An 18,105-nucleotide genomic window follows, 5' to 3' on the forward strand; every position below is an offset into this window, starting at 1 on the left:
CGTTGTTCTACTGGGGGACTTCAACGCCCGCGTGGGCAATGACAGTGACACCTGGAGAGGGGTGATCGGGAAGAACGGCTTCCCCAATCTGAACCCGAGCGGTGTTCAGTTATTGGACTTCTGTGCTAGCCACGGATTGTCCATAACGAACACCATGTTCAAGCACAAGGGTGTCCATCAGTGCACATGGCACCAGGACACCCTAGGCCGGAGGTCAATGATCGACTTTGTTGTCGTGTCATCGGACCTCCGGCCACGTGTCTTGGACACTCGGGTGAAGAGAGGGGCAGAGTTGTCAACCGATCACCACCTGGTGGTGAGTTGGATCCGATGGCGGAGGAGGAAGCCGGACAGACTTGGTAGACCCAAGTGCATTGTGAGGGTCTGTTGGGAACGTCTAGTGGAGCCCTCTGTCAGTAGGGTATTCAACTCGCACCTCCGGGAGAGCGTCTCCCATGTCCCGGGGGAGGTTGGGGACATTGAGTCCGAGTGGACCATGTTCTCCGCCTCCATTGTTGATGCGGCTGCTCGGAGTTGTGGTCGCAAGGTCTCCGGTGCCTGTCGTGGCGGCAACCCCCGAACCCGGTGGTTTACACCGGAAGTAAGGGATGCCGTCAGACTGAAGAAGGAGGCCTATCAGGCCACTCTGGCCTGGGAGGAGTTCGGGGAGGCCATGGAGGAGGACTATCGGTCGGCACCAAAGAAATTCTGGCAAACCGTCCAGCGCCTCAGGAGGGGGAAGCAGTGTCTCACCAACACCGTTTACGGTGCGGGTGGAGGCCTGCTGACCTCGACTGGGGATGTCGTCGGACGGTGGAAGGAATACTTTGAGGATCTCCTTAATCCCTCAGTCACGTCTTCCGAAGAGGAAGTAGAGACCGGGGACTCGGAGGCTGGCTCATCCATCACCCAAGCTGAAGTCACTGAGGTTGTTCGCAAACTCCTCGGTGGCAGGGCTCCGGGGGTGGATGAGATCCGCTCTGAGTACCTAAAGTATCTGGATGTTGTAGGACTGTCTTGGTTGACACGTCTCTGCAACATCGCGTGGCGTTCAGGGACCGTGCCTCTGGACTGGCAGACCGGGGTGGTGGTCCCTCTGTTCAAGAAGGGGGACCGGAGGGTGTGTTCCAACTACAGAGGGATCACACTCCTCAGCCTCCCGGGTAAGGTCTATTCCAAGGTACTGGAGAGGAGAATCCGACCCATAGTTGAACCTCGGCTTCAGGAGGAGCAGAGTGGTTTTCGTCCCGGTCGTGGAACACTGGACCAGCTCTATACTCTCCATTGGGTGCTCGAGGGTTCATGGGAGTTTGCCCAACCAGTCCACATGTGCTTCGTGGATCTGGAGAAGGCTTTCGACCGTGTCCCTCGGAGTGTCCTTTGGGGGGTGCTCCGGGAGTACGGGGTCCGGGGCCCTTTGCTCAGGGCTGTCCGGTCCCTGTATGACCGGAGCAGGAGCTGTGTTCGCATTGCCGGCAGTAAGTCAGACCTGTTCCCAGTGCATGTTGGACTCCGCCAGGGCTGCCCTTTGTCACCGGTTCTGTTCATAATTTTTATGGACAGAATTTCTAGGCGCAGTCAGGGGTCGGAGGGTGTCCGGTTTGGGGACCACAGGATCTCATCTCTGCTGTTTGCAGACCATGTTGTCCTGATGGCTCCATCAAACCCGGACCTGCAACATGCACTGGGACGGTTTGCAGCCGAGTGTGAAGCGGCTGGGATGAGAATCAGCACCTCCAAATCCGAGGCCATGGTTCTCGACCGGAAAAAAGTGGCTTGCCCTCTCCACGTGGGTGGGGAGTCCTTGCCCCAAGTGGAGGAGTTCAAGTATCTCGGGGTCTTGTTCACGAGTGAGGGAAGGATGGAGCGTGAGATCGACAGGCAGATCGGTGCAGCGGCTGCAGTGATGCAGTCGCTGCATCGGACCGTTGTGGTGAAGAGGGAGCTGAGCCGAAAGGCAAAGCTCTCGATTTACCGGTCGGTCTACGTTCCTACCCTCACCTATGGTCATGAGCTTTGGGTAGTGAGCGAAAGAACAAGATCGCGGATACAAGCGGTCGAAATGAGTTTCCTCTGCCGTGTGGCTGGGCGCTCCCTTAGAGATAAGGTGAGGAGCTCGGCCACACGGGGGGAGCTCGGAGTAGAGCCGCTGCTCCTCCACGTCGAGAGGAGCATCTGTTCCGGATGCCTCCTGGGCGCCTCCCTCGAGAGGTGTTTCAGGCATGTCCCACCGGGAAGAGGCCCCGGGGAAGACCCAGGACACGCTGGAGAGACTATGTCTCTCGGCTGGCCTGGGAACGCCTCGGGATCCCCCCGGAGGAGTTAGAGGAAGTGTCTGGGGAGAAGGAGGTCTGGGAGTCCCTGCTCAGACTGCTGCCCCCGCGACCCGGCCCCGGATAAAGCGGCAGAAGAAGGATGGATGGATGGATAGTTAAAGTGATTCATTGCTTAACAAAGACTTGAATTAAACTTTAAAAAATCAAGCCCACAACTTCATTATTCCACAAAAACAATTCACAACAGCTACAACATGACAAACATATGATATAATTTCAGAATGCACACGGTAATCCTGCATTGATGAAGACCTTTTTACTACATTGTAGACGTTTATGGAGAGTGGATGAGGCTCAATTAATGTTAATAAAGTGTCTGAGCCAAGGAAAAGCACAATCATCACAGTATTTATCTTATTTATATGTAAATGTAGAGTGGTATGTTCAAATTAAATTGAGCCAGCATCTGTGATTTGTGTCTGTTCTTGAGCAATATGTTGAAGAAATAATTGGTCTCTAAAATGTGATGAGGTTATGACACGCACGGGATTCATTAATGTAGTTTTGAGCGCGGGTTTGTCTGAATACACGTGTTTTTACTCCATGTCTCGATGAAAATGCTTTGACTTCTGTAACCGTGTTGTCTGAAATGATTATATATTTTCATGCAATTAATGCGATACACATTTGTACAATTCAATGATTTTATTCAAAAAAAAGTCAAATTGATTTGTTTTGTTAAATTTATAATGAATGATAATGAAAAAATCGGACACAATTGAGAGCATTGGACCAATAATGAAGTACTAAAAGTCTGAATAGGGATGAAGACTTTGTTTAGAGATTTCCTTGTCGTCTAAAAATGTATTATTCTGTCTAATAACGCTTCAGGTATTTTCTGTCATCACACGCTCTCGTTCCAAAACTGTTTTCGGTTCTTTCTTCACGGTTTGTTATCGATAAAATGTGCTGCTTTAACAATGTAATTTATTTAAAAATAACAAGACACTAGTGTTGCACGCATTCCTTCAAGTAGTACATGAATTCCTCTGCAGTTCAAATATTTGCTGGATTAAGAGTCTCTTTATTACATATTTGTTCCTTTTGTTTAGCCCTGTTTCAGAACATGTACATCAATGGTGTAGTCCTAATTTAGACCAATTTATGTATATTTTGTTCTTCTACTACTACTAGCCAACAACTACTACCACTGTAAGCCAACAAATACCTACCAACAACTACTATTACTAGCCAACAACTACTACTACTACTACTACTACTACTACTACTACTACTACTACTACTACTACTACTACTACTACGACGACTACTACTACTACTACTACTACTACTACTACTGTAAGGCAACAAATACCTACCAACAACTACTATTACTAGCCAACAACAACTACTACTACGACGACGACGACGACGACGACGACGACGACGACGACGACGACGACGACGACGACGACTACTACTACTACTACTACTACTACTACTACTACTACTACTACTACTACTACTACGACGACTACTACTACTACTACTACTACTACTACTGTAAGGCAACAAATACCTACCAACAACTACTATTACTAGCCAACAACAACTACTACTACGACGACGACGACGACGACGACGACGACGACGACGACGACGACGACGACGACGACGACGACGACTACTACTACTACTACTACTACTACTACTACTACTACTACTACTGTAAGCCAACAAATACCTACCAACAACTACTACTTATTAGCCAACAACATATTTGCTGAATTACGAGTCCATTTATTCCACATATTTGTCCCTATGTTTAGTCCTGTTTCAAAACTTGTACAGAAATGGTGTAGTCCTATATTGTGTAGTCCTGTTTTAGACCAGCTACAAATCTGGTGGACTCCAAAGCCCAAATATGATCCTTAATAGTACTTGGTGCAAAACGTTTGTCAACCAGTGCCCGATGGGGACAACGTACACGATTTGACTTCCTACTGAGAGCAAAAAGAACAACTCACGGAAGAATCTATTAACGGCGCTTCGTGACCTCTGGAAACAAGCTCTCCATCGAGTGCTTAGAAGTGGAGTGTGCTCAGCCTTTGTCAAAATGAGCCACGGGTTAAGTAACAGTCCATTTAGATCCAGCCAGTGGCTTTTAAGCATTTAACTGGTGTGATACACTCCAGCTCTCCGGAGGGCACCACAGGGCAGTGAGGGCACGCAGCCAGTTTCTCACACAGCTAATTACACTGTTAGATTCCAGATTGGATTTCACTGAGAAAAAGGCGGCGGGCGGAGCTCAAACAGGTGGAACACGGGGTTTTAACACTCCTCCGCTGGTGCAAGGAGTAAAGCAGCGCGTGTGACCTTTAAAGACATGGCAGCCAGCGTCAAACTTCAGACACATCTTGAACCTGGGTGCTGTCCGTGGTTCTTCTCCTGTTCTGTCAGCGTGGAGCATACATTTCACAGGTACTAGAGTGGCGGTCAACAACGCAATCCACTCAGCTAATCTTAACGTAAACTTAAACACCGGTATTATCATCGAGCGTCCACTTAAAAAAGAAAACTGAAACACAAGCTCAGAGTTGAGACGCACAAAGCTCTAGACCGCGCGCTCCATTGACACCGGACAGAGCTCAACCCCACGGACAAACCCACTGACCCACACTCGGAGCCGGGGCCCTGGAAGCATCACCTCCGAGTGTGAAAACGTGTTGACAAGTAGGCCACGCCCCCTCTCTGAGCAGGCTGAAGTCCACCTGAACGTGTGTTTGTGAAGGGCTTAAGGAAAGGCAAAATGAACACGTCTTTAAAATACATACAAGCTTTTAAAGAAGACTATAAAACAAAATTGAAAAACAGATTTTAACCCAGAGTCTGCATGTTTTGAATCATATTTGAATAATAAGTAGGTACAGAGCAGTGGGCGGGGATTGGGGATATGTGAAAGACGACATTTTCTGAGCAGGACCATAAAGGATTATTCCAGTGAATGATGAGGGGACAACATTATAAAACAATGTCGTCCTTTAAGTTAGTTAGTTATTGTTAGCTTTAACATGACAACAAATCTCCACTCTGGCCCTTTGAAAACAAATTGCAATGAGTAATTAGGACGATTTGACATAATAGTGTGTCTCTTATAAGCTCTGTCAACTCAAAAAGCTAAATGTCTTCCACATGAGCAGAATGAGCTGAGGTCGCTGTAATTCCGGTTCATTGTGTGACAATAATAATTACTTTTCTGGTCCTTTGGGAGGAGAGTTGATAAAACAAGCGCTTAATGTCATTAACGAGTGGTTTTTGAATCATTTCCTGCCTTCCTAATTGTGATTACTGTGGCTTTGAGGTAATAATTAGACAACAGGGAATTTCCTCAGTTAGGAAACATTTGAATTGTTTTTGACTGCACTAAAGTCATCCTTTCACACACAGTAGTTCTGCAAAGACTCGGTAATTATTGTAAAAAATAAACATTTGCTAGCATAGCCACCAATGTAAAGTGATGGTTGTGAGGCAGAACTGGGTTGAAAAAAAAGAAGCATTCTTTGAAACTGTTTGAAACAAGACAATTCCAGTGGTTCTCAAACTGCAGTGGCCGTACTTCCAGCCAATAAGAAGCAGACTTACACATTCATCCATTTAAATGTGTAAAGTGTTCTTATTTAAATCATTACTATTGCTATTTATTTGTCAAAACATACGTTGAATTAACCGTAATATACATTATTTAATTTTTTCTTCTACTACTACAAGCTAACGACTACTACTTACTAACCAACAACAACCTCTTACTAGCCAACTACAACTACTACTACTACTACTACTACTACTACTACTACAGGCCACAAATACCTGCCAACGACTGCTAACACTGACCAACAACAAAGATATTAACCAACTACTACTAGTCCTTCTCTTCCTACTACTTCCACCAACCTTTACGAGGAAAATGTACTTTCTACATTGTCATCTCAGGCAGTCCACCTTGAAACAATTTAGATTTGACGAGTGATAGCGCAGTCCATTTATTTCTCCGGTGTGCGTCTTTGATCGACAAACAATAACCTATTTGTGAGATAAGGACGGCGAAAAAAAGTCTCACTGCAAACTACTTTTTAAACCAGGCCGTCTCGACGAAGCATCCAAACAGCGGAGTTCACCGTGGAGATGGGAGAGTTTGTGAAAGAGGGACAGTGCGCTGAAGCTGAAGGATCTCAGGTCAGAGAACTGGGTGGCACAAGTGGGACAGACTAAACCGGGACGGTGCCAGAGCGGCTCCACGGCGTTCCACTTCACGCCCTTTTATTGACTGCATTGTCTCAGTCTCGCTGGTGACAGGGCAGGAGCGACCCGAGTACAACCTTCATCCAGGGATAATCCACTCCTGTTAAACCAGTCCAAGGTTAAATGTGACGGAATACAAAGAGGGCGGCGCGACCGAAGTGATTAGAGTTGGTGCATTAGAAAGAGTCCGATGTCGTCTAAAGAAGCGTTTTAGATTTCAGACAGACAACGAAAGAGTCACTCGCGTAAAGATTAAAATAAAAGTTTAGAATGACGGGTTCATACATCGCACATTGTAAAGGTTTTGGCTTTTTGTAAATGGCTCAACCAACACGGTCCAAACATACTTTTGACAGAGATTGATCACTGTAACGCAATTTTGAAAATATAATCATATAACAAAGTGCTTTCCTGTTTCATGTATTTTAGGAGTGGGACAGTATAATTCACACTAGATGAGGAGAGACACAAAAGATTGGAAGACGACACTGTGCACTTCCATTTTGGTCTCGTAGTTTCTGCCATTCCAGCACTCGTGCACCTCATTGTGTGTCAGAAGAACGTCCAAGCAGGCAGACCCTCCCCTGAACCTGAGAGATGGTCTGAGGAGAGACCACTGGATTAAGACGAGTCAGCAAACTCATTTCCTGCCTCAAATGTGAAGTCTGATCAGCAAAACGGCAAAACAAAAGAGGCTCTCGGAGACTTAACCCATAGAGACGTTATAATACCTTCTCTTAACCGGACATCATCTGCTAATAGCACAGTGTGGGAATGTCCTGCACCAACTGTTATTGCTGTATTTGCATGAACGCTGTGTTTTATTTACAGATGAACCATGTGTCATAAACATGCTCCTTTCTTAAATTAAGCTGTAATGTTGATTAACTAAAGTGAAAATTAAGATGCGACCAAACTTTTATCAAGCGTAAGGAGGCTCTCTTTATCAGGACACGGGTTTGGGAAATCGCTCTCAGTTCTTTTCCCATTCGCGTTCACCGTATCGAGGCTTGGACACACGCGTTAGACAAAGCTTGGCCTCGTTTAATATTTACACGCCGATCGTCACCAGTGCGGGACGTTTTAAGCGTGTTTAAGATTTTAAGAGGATCCAACTTTTTGTTCGTTTTTCTTGCTTTTTACCCTTTTAATCAACCTTCAGCGTTTTTCTTGATTCGTTTACAAGACCGGTGCCGAGAGTAGACGTTGGACTACACTCCGGTCGGGATCGTTCGGCCGGACCATGCATCAGCACGCGATCTTCCGGAGGATAAACGTGGAACTTTAGTCGTAGAGCGTCATCAGTTCGCTTCACCGCCAGCGTCCTTCGTCTACAGAGCTACACGCGATCTGGGACGGACCGGAGAGTTGTCTAAAACCGCTCAGATTCACCAGAAGGGAGCCTCAGAGGAAGCCGATCTCAGCTTGTGGCCTTGAACGCAGAGTGGCAGATTTAACGACCCGTGTTCGTTCTCCGGGCAGTTAACCGGTCGTTAATCAAGTTTAAATCCCAACTCAAACTTCCCTCGTTGCGTATTTTGTCATCGTAGCCCCTCTTCTACTTTCATCATCCTCTGTTTACACAAATCCTCACTTCTGTTTAAGTTTAATGGGCTTTAGCTTATTAATGTGACTTGTTGGGTATTTTAAAGCAGCTTTGGAACGCTGCTGATTTAATTACCGCGTGAAAAAATTCTGGTTCCTGTGGTTTTATGGTCACGGCACGAGTCCCTAAACCGATGCTCTCCCTTCACACTGAACAAACAGCGATTTACATTTACTGTACATATATATATATATTTAGATAATGAGTTTATTTTACATTTACAATTTACGTTTATGACTGTGTTTTAGTGCACTTGTGCTTGCAATGCTCCTGTGGGCGATCTCAACGAGCATTTTCTTGGTTAAATAAAGTTAAAAATTGAAATTAAAACAAGTGTTAGTCATTAGTGCTTGACCCCTTTTTAGTAGGCAGCATTTTTTGTCGAATTATTATTTCTATTGTACATTGAGACTTGTTAAATACATTTTTAACCAAATAAATGTAGAAATATGGTTTATGACGGCCTATAGTAAAGAGAGTAATTACACAAATAAAGTGCATAATTGAAAAAAAAATATATATATATTTACTCTTCTACAATCATCAACATAAGATTACAAATATATTAATAGTCAAGTAGTCATGATTGATTGTCGCAGCACCACACTATGCAAATTCAACAAACCATCTAACTTTGTGATCGCCTACTGCCATTATTTCGATCGATATTTCTTTTCTTTCTTTCTAAACCTCCATCCTACTGTTCCCGTTGTCCAGGCTGAATCCTCCCAGACCAAATCCACTCACATTACACTCCATCCATCCAAACTAACCCATGTTCCCTTCATCCCCCTAAACCCAAAATCCAATTCAGCGCGTATTAAAACCGTCACCTGTGCAGAGTCTGTGCCTTTCAAAACCACACGACGCTCTGCTGGTTTGAACGTTTGCGACGCCCCGAGACCTCTTCCGCCCGTATCCCCAGATTTAGACGGGACGGCGGTGCCTATGAGCTCAGAGTCGGCGCCCTAGGCCGAGGTGAGGAGGTCGAGCGGAGGGAGGAAGAACAAGCGAAGCCGACGGGCCGCTTCGTCTGAAAGAGCAATTTCACGAGGCAGCGCCATTCGCAGGAAACCAACGAGTGTGACAAATTGTTCTGATCTGTTGACCTCTTCCACCTCCTCGAGTGGATTTGCCGGCACCAGGAGATACTCTGAGGGTGTGAAAAGGGGAGACTATTTTGCTGCAGGTTCAAGGAAGAATGTCGTCGTGTCTGATTGCTGAGATTTAAGGAAGAAGAAAGGGGGAAATGCAGGTGGATGGGATAAAATAACCTCAGAAAATGAAAAAAGCTGAACTACTAAAGCGGGACTGAAATGCAAATAAAACCAGCAGGTAACTCAAGAACAACAGCTCTAAAGAACCCGCCACAGTGAGCTCTTTCCTTATATTTGTTCTTAAATATCTCTTAATTGTGTACAAGTTTTAATTATTAGTCAAATGTTTCCCTTTGCCCAGGTCGCCCTTAAAAAAGAGGTATCGAACTCAATGGGTTCTTACTTAATAAAGGTTAATAAATAAAATTAGGAGCAAAATGTCAGACTCATGCTCAAACATGTTTCCATAAAATCACATAAATGATGTTTGCTACACTGAAAGACTTTTAACCTAAAAGTAATTATTTCTACAAGCAAGTTGTTTTAAATCAGTTTTGCCGTTAAATAAATGTAAAGTCTGATCCATCTAGGGCCAACTAACGATTATCTCAGAAGGTGATTATTCTTTCGATCAGTCGACTGTTCAAACAACATTTCTATTGTACAATGAGACTTTTTATAGATAATCAACAAACTAAAGGTTGAAATAGGGTGAATGAAGGAGAATAAAGAATCCTTCCATGTAAAGTGTGTTATTGTTAAGCTGAAATATCAATTTTTTTACATTCTGATTTTATAATGCCACTGTATTTGTTATTAAAAGGTCTTTAGTCATGTGTTTTAGGGTGCATTCCCCACATCAAAACTAGGACTAAACCGGGACTAAACACAAAACTAAACATGTACAAGAGCAGAACAAACCAAGGACTAGAACAGAATCAAACCAGGTCTACAGGAGTCTGTTTAGTCCAGTATAGTCCAAAAATCACAATGAGTCGATTCATTTTGTCAGCCATAAAAAACATAACATGTCCTCTTTCATCCAATAAAAAGTAAACAAACTACAATAAGCACAAAAAATGGCAGAGATGTACTTGAGTGAATCTGATGTGTTTTGCCCTGGGCCGTGTATATTCTGATATATATATGTACGATATATATATACAGTATATATATGTAGGATATATATATATACAGTATATATATGTAGAATAGTGTGACTCACTTGTGCGACTTCTTGGCCTCTGTGCCGCCCGGTCCCGAGCCGCAGTCGTGGGCCTGGATGATGAAGGTGTACTCTTTCTGCTGCTCACAGTCCACCAGCCCATGCGCCCTGAGCTGGCCCTCTCCGGACGTCCCGTTCAGCACCACCGCCTCGAACGGGGCCTCGGCTCCGTGGATGGTGAAGGCGCAGATCTCCCCTGAAGAGAGAGAAAGGCGGTCAGGGCTGTGGAGCGAACAGCGTTTCTGGACACTAGTGATTTAAAGAAGAAAAAACAACTTCAAGTACATGAGTGTGTGGAAAAGTATAGGAAAAGCTTTTGTGGTTCAGTGTTGGGCTGCACGATCATGGAAAGAAGTGTGATATGCAATATGGGGGCCACGTACTGCGTATCACGTATCAATATTATGGCAATATTTTCCTCTTACCCAAAAATATAAATTGAATAGATTTTTAATATGTCATTTGTTCATTTTTTATTTTAAAGTTGAACAGGTAAGTAGGGTTACGTCTATTATAATTGGTAATATGTTTTTATATTTATTATAATGTGAGCTGTGCATAGTAGAAGCCTAACAAGGCAGAGAAACAAAACATCAGCTGGTTAAAGCCTCCCCTTTTTAATTAGATAATATAATACAGCATTTTATATTAGCTAATTAAAGCGGATACAATTATACAAACAAGTGCTTCAAATATTCAAAAACATATAGAAAACATTGGCCTAATATCAGTAATTAGCCCAAATGTTTCCCAAAGCATTGTAAATAAAGTCCACATATTTATACAGTGTACAAAACTGTTGGCTGAAAAGAACTCCGGATGACAATGAGAGTTTTGCTGATTTCTAGTTTTATTTTTAGTTTGTTTCTTTTGTACCTGTCTGTGTTTATGTTCCTGCAGTGTCTGAAACGGTAAAGAAATATCTCCCATCTCCGATAATCTGACCGATGAAAAACAACATAATCTCTCTGTCTGGACCAAGCCGCCTCAATTGTACCGCAATAAAATGTGTGCAAAATTGGAAAGTTCTCAGATTGTGTTTGGAATGGAGTTCTGAAATAACGAAAATGGAACTGCGGCTTAAATCCTTTGCTGAAATAAAATCTCACTCCAAAGAAGTGTTTTTCAATAAAAAATAATCTCCTACAAAAGCCAGGGAAAAGACAATATTTGCACCACAACGTAAACGCTTTACCTTGTGTTGCATGCAAGGTTTTGGCGTCAAGGACAAAGATGAAGTCTAATAATCGTTTTTATTTTTTTCCTTAAGTGCACAGGAAGTAGAGCGAGAGCCGTGACGACGTGAGTAACAGTAAACGTGTCACTCGTGGTTCAAAATCAGACTTTTTGAATCAACACAGTTTCCCTTTAACCTGTCTTTTGTTTAATAATCCTTTTTATGCATTTTCATGTATTTGCCATTTCACTAATAATGTAGATTTTTGTATTGACCTATTTTATATTGACCTAAAACGGTTTGATAATAGAAAGAGTTGACTTCCTGTTCAAAATTAGAGACGCACTGACATTTTTGACCCAATGAAGTGCACGCATGACGGGAATATCTTCTATTTAAATAATCGGAGATAAGGGGTAGGGGAAAACAGACTTTCACAGAGCAGATGGAGCACTCAAAACATGCATGAATCTCTGAAAAAAAACAAAAAACTGCGTAATGTTTGTGTAGATCCAGAGCGCTTTGGCTAAATCTAAAGCTCCTCCTACAGGTCACACGCCTCATTGAATTAAAATGCAGTTAAGATAAATATATTTAGAATTTTGCTAAAATTCACTTCCTGTTTGTAGTTGATGACATCACACCACAGGGCCACAAACTCATCTAATGTCACTTATTTTTTTGATAAATAAAAAATCTATGACAGCAACTTTATTTTGTTGAATTAGTGTTAAGACATTCAAAAAAGTTGTTTCTTTGCCTGGAATGAATGTCCCTGGTGTGATGTCACTTCCTGTCATTTTCTACAGATTTTTCAACGTTTTCTCCACAAATACATACTTGATTGGTGTGAAACTGAAAATTAGAAAATTGTAAAAACCTATTGTAGGCACTTTAAGGATGAAGGAACAGTGTGAATGAGGTGAGTGACATTTGCACAGAGCTTGTAGAGGTTTTGAGCTTGATTGCGGGAGGAGGAGAAGCAGGTTACATTTATGTCGATGCTCTCACTCACAAACGCTGATCATCCTTCAACACCTTTATTAATCAAACCATATGTTATTCATCTTTATTTATATATTCAATAATTGAGCCCTTACAAACTCGGTTCTGGTCCACACTGGTGTGTCGAAGAGCGAAGCAGCTGAAACTAAAGCTGAGAACAAGAATAGTTAGTGAGGACAGTTTTAAATGTGACTTTAAAAACGCAGAGGAGCTCTTCATGATCGCCATTGGATGATGTCGCGATATTTAACGACACAACAAAAACGCGTCAATAATGTGACTATCTTTTGTCGTTGAAACGGGCCATTGAAGTGGAAATGTGATTTAGATTTGGTCATGCTACAATTCACACTCATTGTGCTCTCGTGCCTCTAGGGGGCGCTGTGACACTGATTTGGAAACACCGCCTCCTCAGTTCACCACACTTCCTCTGAGACCTGGTTGCTCTTCCCATCTGTTCCTCTTGGAGCCATGACAATCCGCCTACAGATGCCATAGGTGCAATGACAGGAAGGAAAAGATCGGTTTGAAAGGGGAACGAATGTATGTCGCAATCTCAGAGGCCAGACCTGCTTTAAAAAGTGTTTTCGACATAGTTCACAGGTAAATTCTCTTCACGTTGAGCCACCAAATCATCAATAACATCAACAAAGACCTACTACTTAAATCATAATGGACATACGGAAAATGGAAAAAAATCACATACGGACTGAACTTGGAAATGGACAAACTTGACATAAACTGGACTAAATGGGACTCACATTTTGGACATGGTGTGCTTTAACATTGCACTCTATTTTCATCTGGATGCATTATTCTTAAAACAGTCATCTCCAATAAAATACATTTAGTTTTTTTCTCTGGTGCCACCCTGTCTGTACTATTTATTTATTTATTTTCTTCACTTTTTTCTGCCGTTGTTGTTGTTGTTGTTGTTATTGTATTTGTATTTACACATTTTGATTGGTCTGTTTGTTTTTTTTTCTCAATGAAAAATGATTTAAACAAACAAAGACCTACTAAAAACATCTTGGAGTGGCATTAAGGACACATGACTGGTTTGCTTTTCTCGCTTTCTATCAGTGACTTGAAAAGTAATGAACAAATATAGCCGCAAGCGGCAATGATCGGCCCTCGCCACGCCGCCGCCACACCGCCGCCATGCAGCAAGAGGAGGGGGCGCTAACGCGCCCCAATTGTCCTTTTATTACGCCTACTGCTGAATCTGTGACGCTGTCACATCTTCTCCCCTTTGTTTTACCATCAAAAAGCTATTTTATTTTGAATTCTTGGCAAAATGTGCGGCTTTGCCGCACAGACACCGTGACTCTTTGAATAAAAATGTGGATAACTTTTGATGGTCCTGAAGATGAGTCTCACCAAATTTCAGGTTAATAGGGCTGACGCCCTGGGAGGAGTTTGTGAAAGTATAAAGTGTAAACATGTTCTGGCGATTTCCCCATTGGAATAACATGGAAGGTTTCGGTCATCGTTACGGCAAAGCCATAACAATTATGACATGGGTCTCATTGACTTTTTTGATGGGGATGCCAAAATTGAGTTGTGTGTCAAATTTCATATAATTTCGCAAAACTAAATATTTAACCTCCATATAAAATCTGTAGGGGGCGCTGTGGCTCCAAATTAATTTATTTCACTTCAAGTAGGTTTAGGGCAAAGAGTTTAACAACTGATTCTAATTTGACGCAATTCGGACTTTATCTGCGCAAACGGCAGAAATGTTAAATTTGGGAGATTTCTGAAATTCTTGCTACAGTTTGCGGCTTTGCCGCACAGAGACCGTGACAGGTATCAATGTAATTTGGATAACTTTTGATGTCCCACTCCTCAGTAGCATTTTCACCAAATTTCAGCTTTTTAGGGCCAACGCCCTGGGAGGAGTTCGTAAAAGTACGACGTTTGGAAAAACTCCGAAGTCATGTTTAGCCATTTTTGAAGCAATATGGCCGACATTTGGTTGGGCGGACGGCGTTGCCGTAATAATATTTTTTACTTCTCTTGTCACCATCTACCTCTGCGCCAAATTTCATGATTCTACGATCAGATTTTTTTTGGGTCATTTCCCATCTCTCAATGCATTTTTGGTACATTTGGGGGCGCTGACGCGCCAATTTTTTTATTTTAGAAAAGGGAAATAGCCAGAATGTAGAGAGGCACGATTTTTAGAGGTGTGAACATTTTTGTGACTTTTCGTCAATGTTCACTGGGTGAAAAATAGGGGGGTTGGTCCCGAGAAGAAGAAGAAGAAGAAGAAGAAGAAGAAGAAGAAGAAGAAGAAGAAGAAGAAGAAGAAAGAATAATATTCCGATGCGAAAACAATGTTTCCCATTTTTCAAATATCATAAACTATACATTTTCGGAAAGCGCTCGCGCTTTCCTACCTCATGGTGTGGGTCCCTGGTCACTGACGGGTACTTTCGTTAATTTTGAGTGGGCTCCGCCCACTTTGTGTTTTTGGCCCTCTATACAGTAATAATGTTCAATTTTTGCATTACATGCTTATATGCATGGAACATGCAAGAGATGGGGAACGTATTCGTGAGCTACTTAGGGCAAATGAGTGCTTTCATCCCAATTTAAAGTGCTCGTTTAGTGCGCACTTTTGCACGGGCTTCGCCCGTTTACAACGGTAATGTTCCATTTTCCTACTATTAATTAGTATGCACGGGGCGTGCGTGAGTGAAGGAGTGCGTTAGTGAGTGTTTGGAAGTGGGCGAGCGCTTCGCGCTCGATTTCGTGCGCACTACGTGCGCACTTTCGCAGCCGTGCTTCGCACGGCCTTACGAGATTAATAGGCCTCTCGCCAGCTTGTGGCGCTCGGGCCTAATAACACATTTTAAAACATTGAACATCTAATAAATGTGCTCTCTACTGTAATAGGAGACTTATACATTTGTGTTACATCTTTAGATATGATCTTAAACATGTCAATTCTCAGTATTCTGGTTTCACACTTTGAACGACACATTCAAAGTGTATTTTATTGTATACATGTTACTTTGGCATCTCATGTTTTAGCACGTACAGCTTTAGCAGTAAATAATATTTTAGCTGATCACGCGTCGCCTCATAAGAATTTGGTGTTTGCACTCCGTCTAATGGCAGCAGAGGGAATTGACATGGGGGGAAAAAAACAAAATCTAGCTTGCCCCAACATGCTGCTGAACGGTATTCGACTCAGAACGCTCAGAACGAGTCCGGGCCACATTTAATGGGATTAACCTCTGAATCTCTCACCATTTTACGCGTTTTTGTGAGGCTCTGGGAAACAGGATCAATAAAACACGTGTGAAGGAAACAAACACAACAGTAGAAGAGGTCACAGTATAACTTTATAACATGATGAACAACTCAACAAGGACATTTTGCCCGATACGTGCCCTTTAATCACTTCATGGCCCGTCACTGACACCCACAGCTTTCATACCGTACACTTTTGCACAGTGTGTGGCGGAACAGCACCGGGCGAATATGGACAGCGACTTTAACGGGCCCATGCACATTATACAGGAAACACGCTGGGACAGAGACATCGCCAAATTGTACTGGGCGACGGCGTGAGATGGCGAGTGACAGACAACGTCACAGTCCTGAACGGGTAATGTAAAAGCCATCACAACCAGAGCAAGAAATGCATCCAATATTCTGGGCACAATAACATTTACAGTACGCCCACTCGATGTAAACGTGTACAGAGGACTCAGAGCGAGATGAAACGGGTAAATAAAGTGTATTTAAGAAAGGTTTCTGGAGTTAAACAAACATATGTTCCATTTTCAGCATTGCCAAGAGCTGACATTTCATAACTGTTTGTGAGTCATTCCCAGTTTGTCCACAGTGCGTCAGATTTGTCTTTTTGAACAGACCAAGGAAGATCATTTGAAATAGAAGAGCAAAACTGTGTTTACACAAAAATGCGACAGATTTATATATTTTATTTATTTGTGAAATCCCAGATGAGTACATGGATTTTTTTACAAACGTTAATTCAAACCTCACTGTACACGAACTTGTCGACCTCACTGTGGCTTTTAAAATCTTAATACCTGCAAATCAGCCACAACGTATAACATTTTGAATGTTATAGACGATTCAAACTATTGTTAAGTCACACATTTACGCTATTAAGAATATAATAAATATACGTGTTAGTTGCTTTTTCATGCTTGTTATGATGGCCTTGTGGTTTTGGATGTATATATCCTTTTTCTTTCGCTCTACAAATAAACTTGACTTGTACGTTGTTTGATTCCTGACGAGCTAAAGTCGACTTTCATCCATTCACGCTCGGACTTGATCTCTCACCCACGCACCACTTCCTCTCACACGCGTCTTCCCCGATGACGCCAAAGTATTCATCTCGTCTCTTAACTTGTTGTGAGGTTCGAAATGACGGCAATATTTCTGGATGCGTTGGAAGCGGCAGTAGAGGCAGCGCTCGGAGGGCCCCTCTCCAAGGTCCTGATCGAGAGCTAAAACTGAAGGATGCATGTTTTGGGCGTGATATTGAGAGTCTAACAAGCTGTAAATTGTGACGATTCAGAGCAATGTTTGTGCTGAGGAAGGAACAGGGTTGAACCAGCTACAGGTGATATAATAATAGACAATCCTCACGGTAAGGAGTCGACTCTGTTCCTGCAGGAGGTTGAAACGGACCTGGTTTAATTGAGGTTATTCTGGTTGTGAATCTGGCAAGTGAAGGTCAGAGAAAGTGAGAATGCAATCCCCGAAAATAGCTTCTGTCTTCTGGTACGGCATTAACGTCAGACTAAAGCGCAAAATGAGGAAATCATGAGAGAAACCTTTGGGGGATTTGTTGTATTTACACATCCATGGAAGTTCAAGACCACCGTCTGAGTAAATTCAGTGGCGAGAATATGTTCTAATCCAGTTTAATATCAAATGTACTTATAGGATTAAATGAAAAGGGGCTGGGTCGAGGTGAACTGGAGCACAAAGAAGTTCATCATGTAATATATTTTTGGAAACTAGAACTGGCGCAATTATTGAAGTAAAATCTGAAAATATTCGCAAAATTTGTCAACGACGAACTAAACTGGTCTCCATCCATTTTCTACCGCTTGTTCCCTTTCGGGGTCGCGGGTGACTGGAGCCTATCCCAGTGACTTCGGGCCTTAGGCGGGGTACACCCTGGACAGTGGCCAACTTGTCGCAGGGCCAACACAGAGACATAGACATTACAGACAGTTCACATTCATTCACTAGGGCCAATTTAGAGTCACCAATTTTACCTAACACATGCCTGTCTTTGGACGGTGGGAGGAAGCCAGAGAACCCGGAGAGAACCCACGGTAACACGGGGAGAACATGCAGACTCCACCCAGAGAGATCATGTGATGTTGGTCTGGTCCGGGAATCGAACCCATGATCTCCTTCTT

The 18,105-nt window shown here is 43.0% G+C and overlaps 1 protein-coding gene across 1 annotated transcript in view; it reads right to left on the minus strand.

The window, feature by feature from the left end:
* Positions 1–18,105, minus strand: part of LOC140376046 (calsyntenin-2-like) — a gene marked incomplete at its 5' end in the record, with an annotated part of 269,481 nt that overhangs the window by 180,927 nt on the left and 70,449 nt on the right. The window contains one exon of the mRNA XM_072461966.1: positions 10,504–10,699. Coding sequence (XP_072318067.1) covers positions 10,504–10,699 — 196 coding nt within the window. The remainder of the gene's footprint in view (positions 1–10,503; positions 10,700–18,105) is intronic.

This window comes from Eucyclogobius newberryi, unplaced genomic scaffold (assembly GCF_026437365.1).
Source record: "Eucyclogobius newberryi isolate DKJ021-1_F unplaced genomic scaffold, fEucNew1.0.hap1 SCAF_10, whole genome shotgun sequence".
Classification (NCBI taxonomy): domain Eukaryota; kingdom Metazoa; phylum Chordata; class Actinopteri; order Gobiiformes; family Gobiidae; genus Eucyclogobius; species Eucyclogobius newberryi.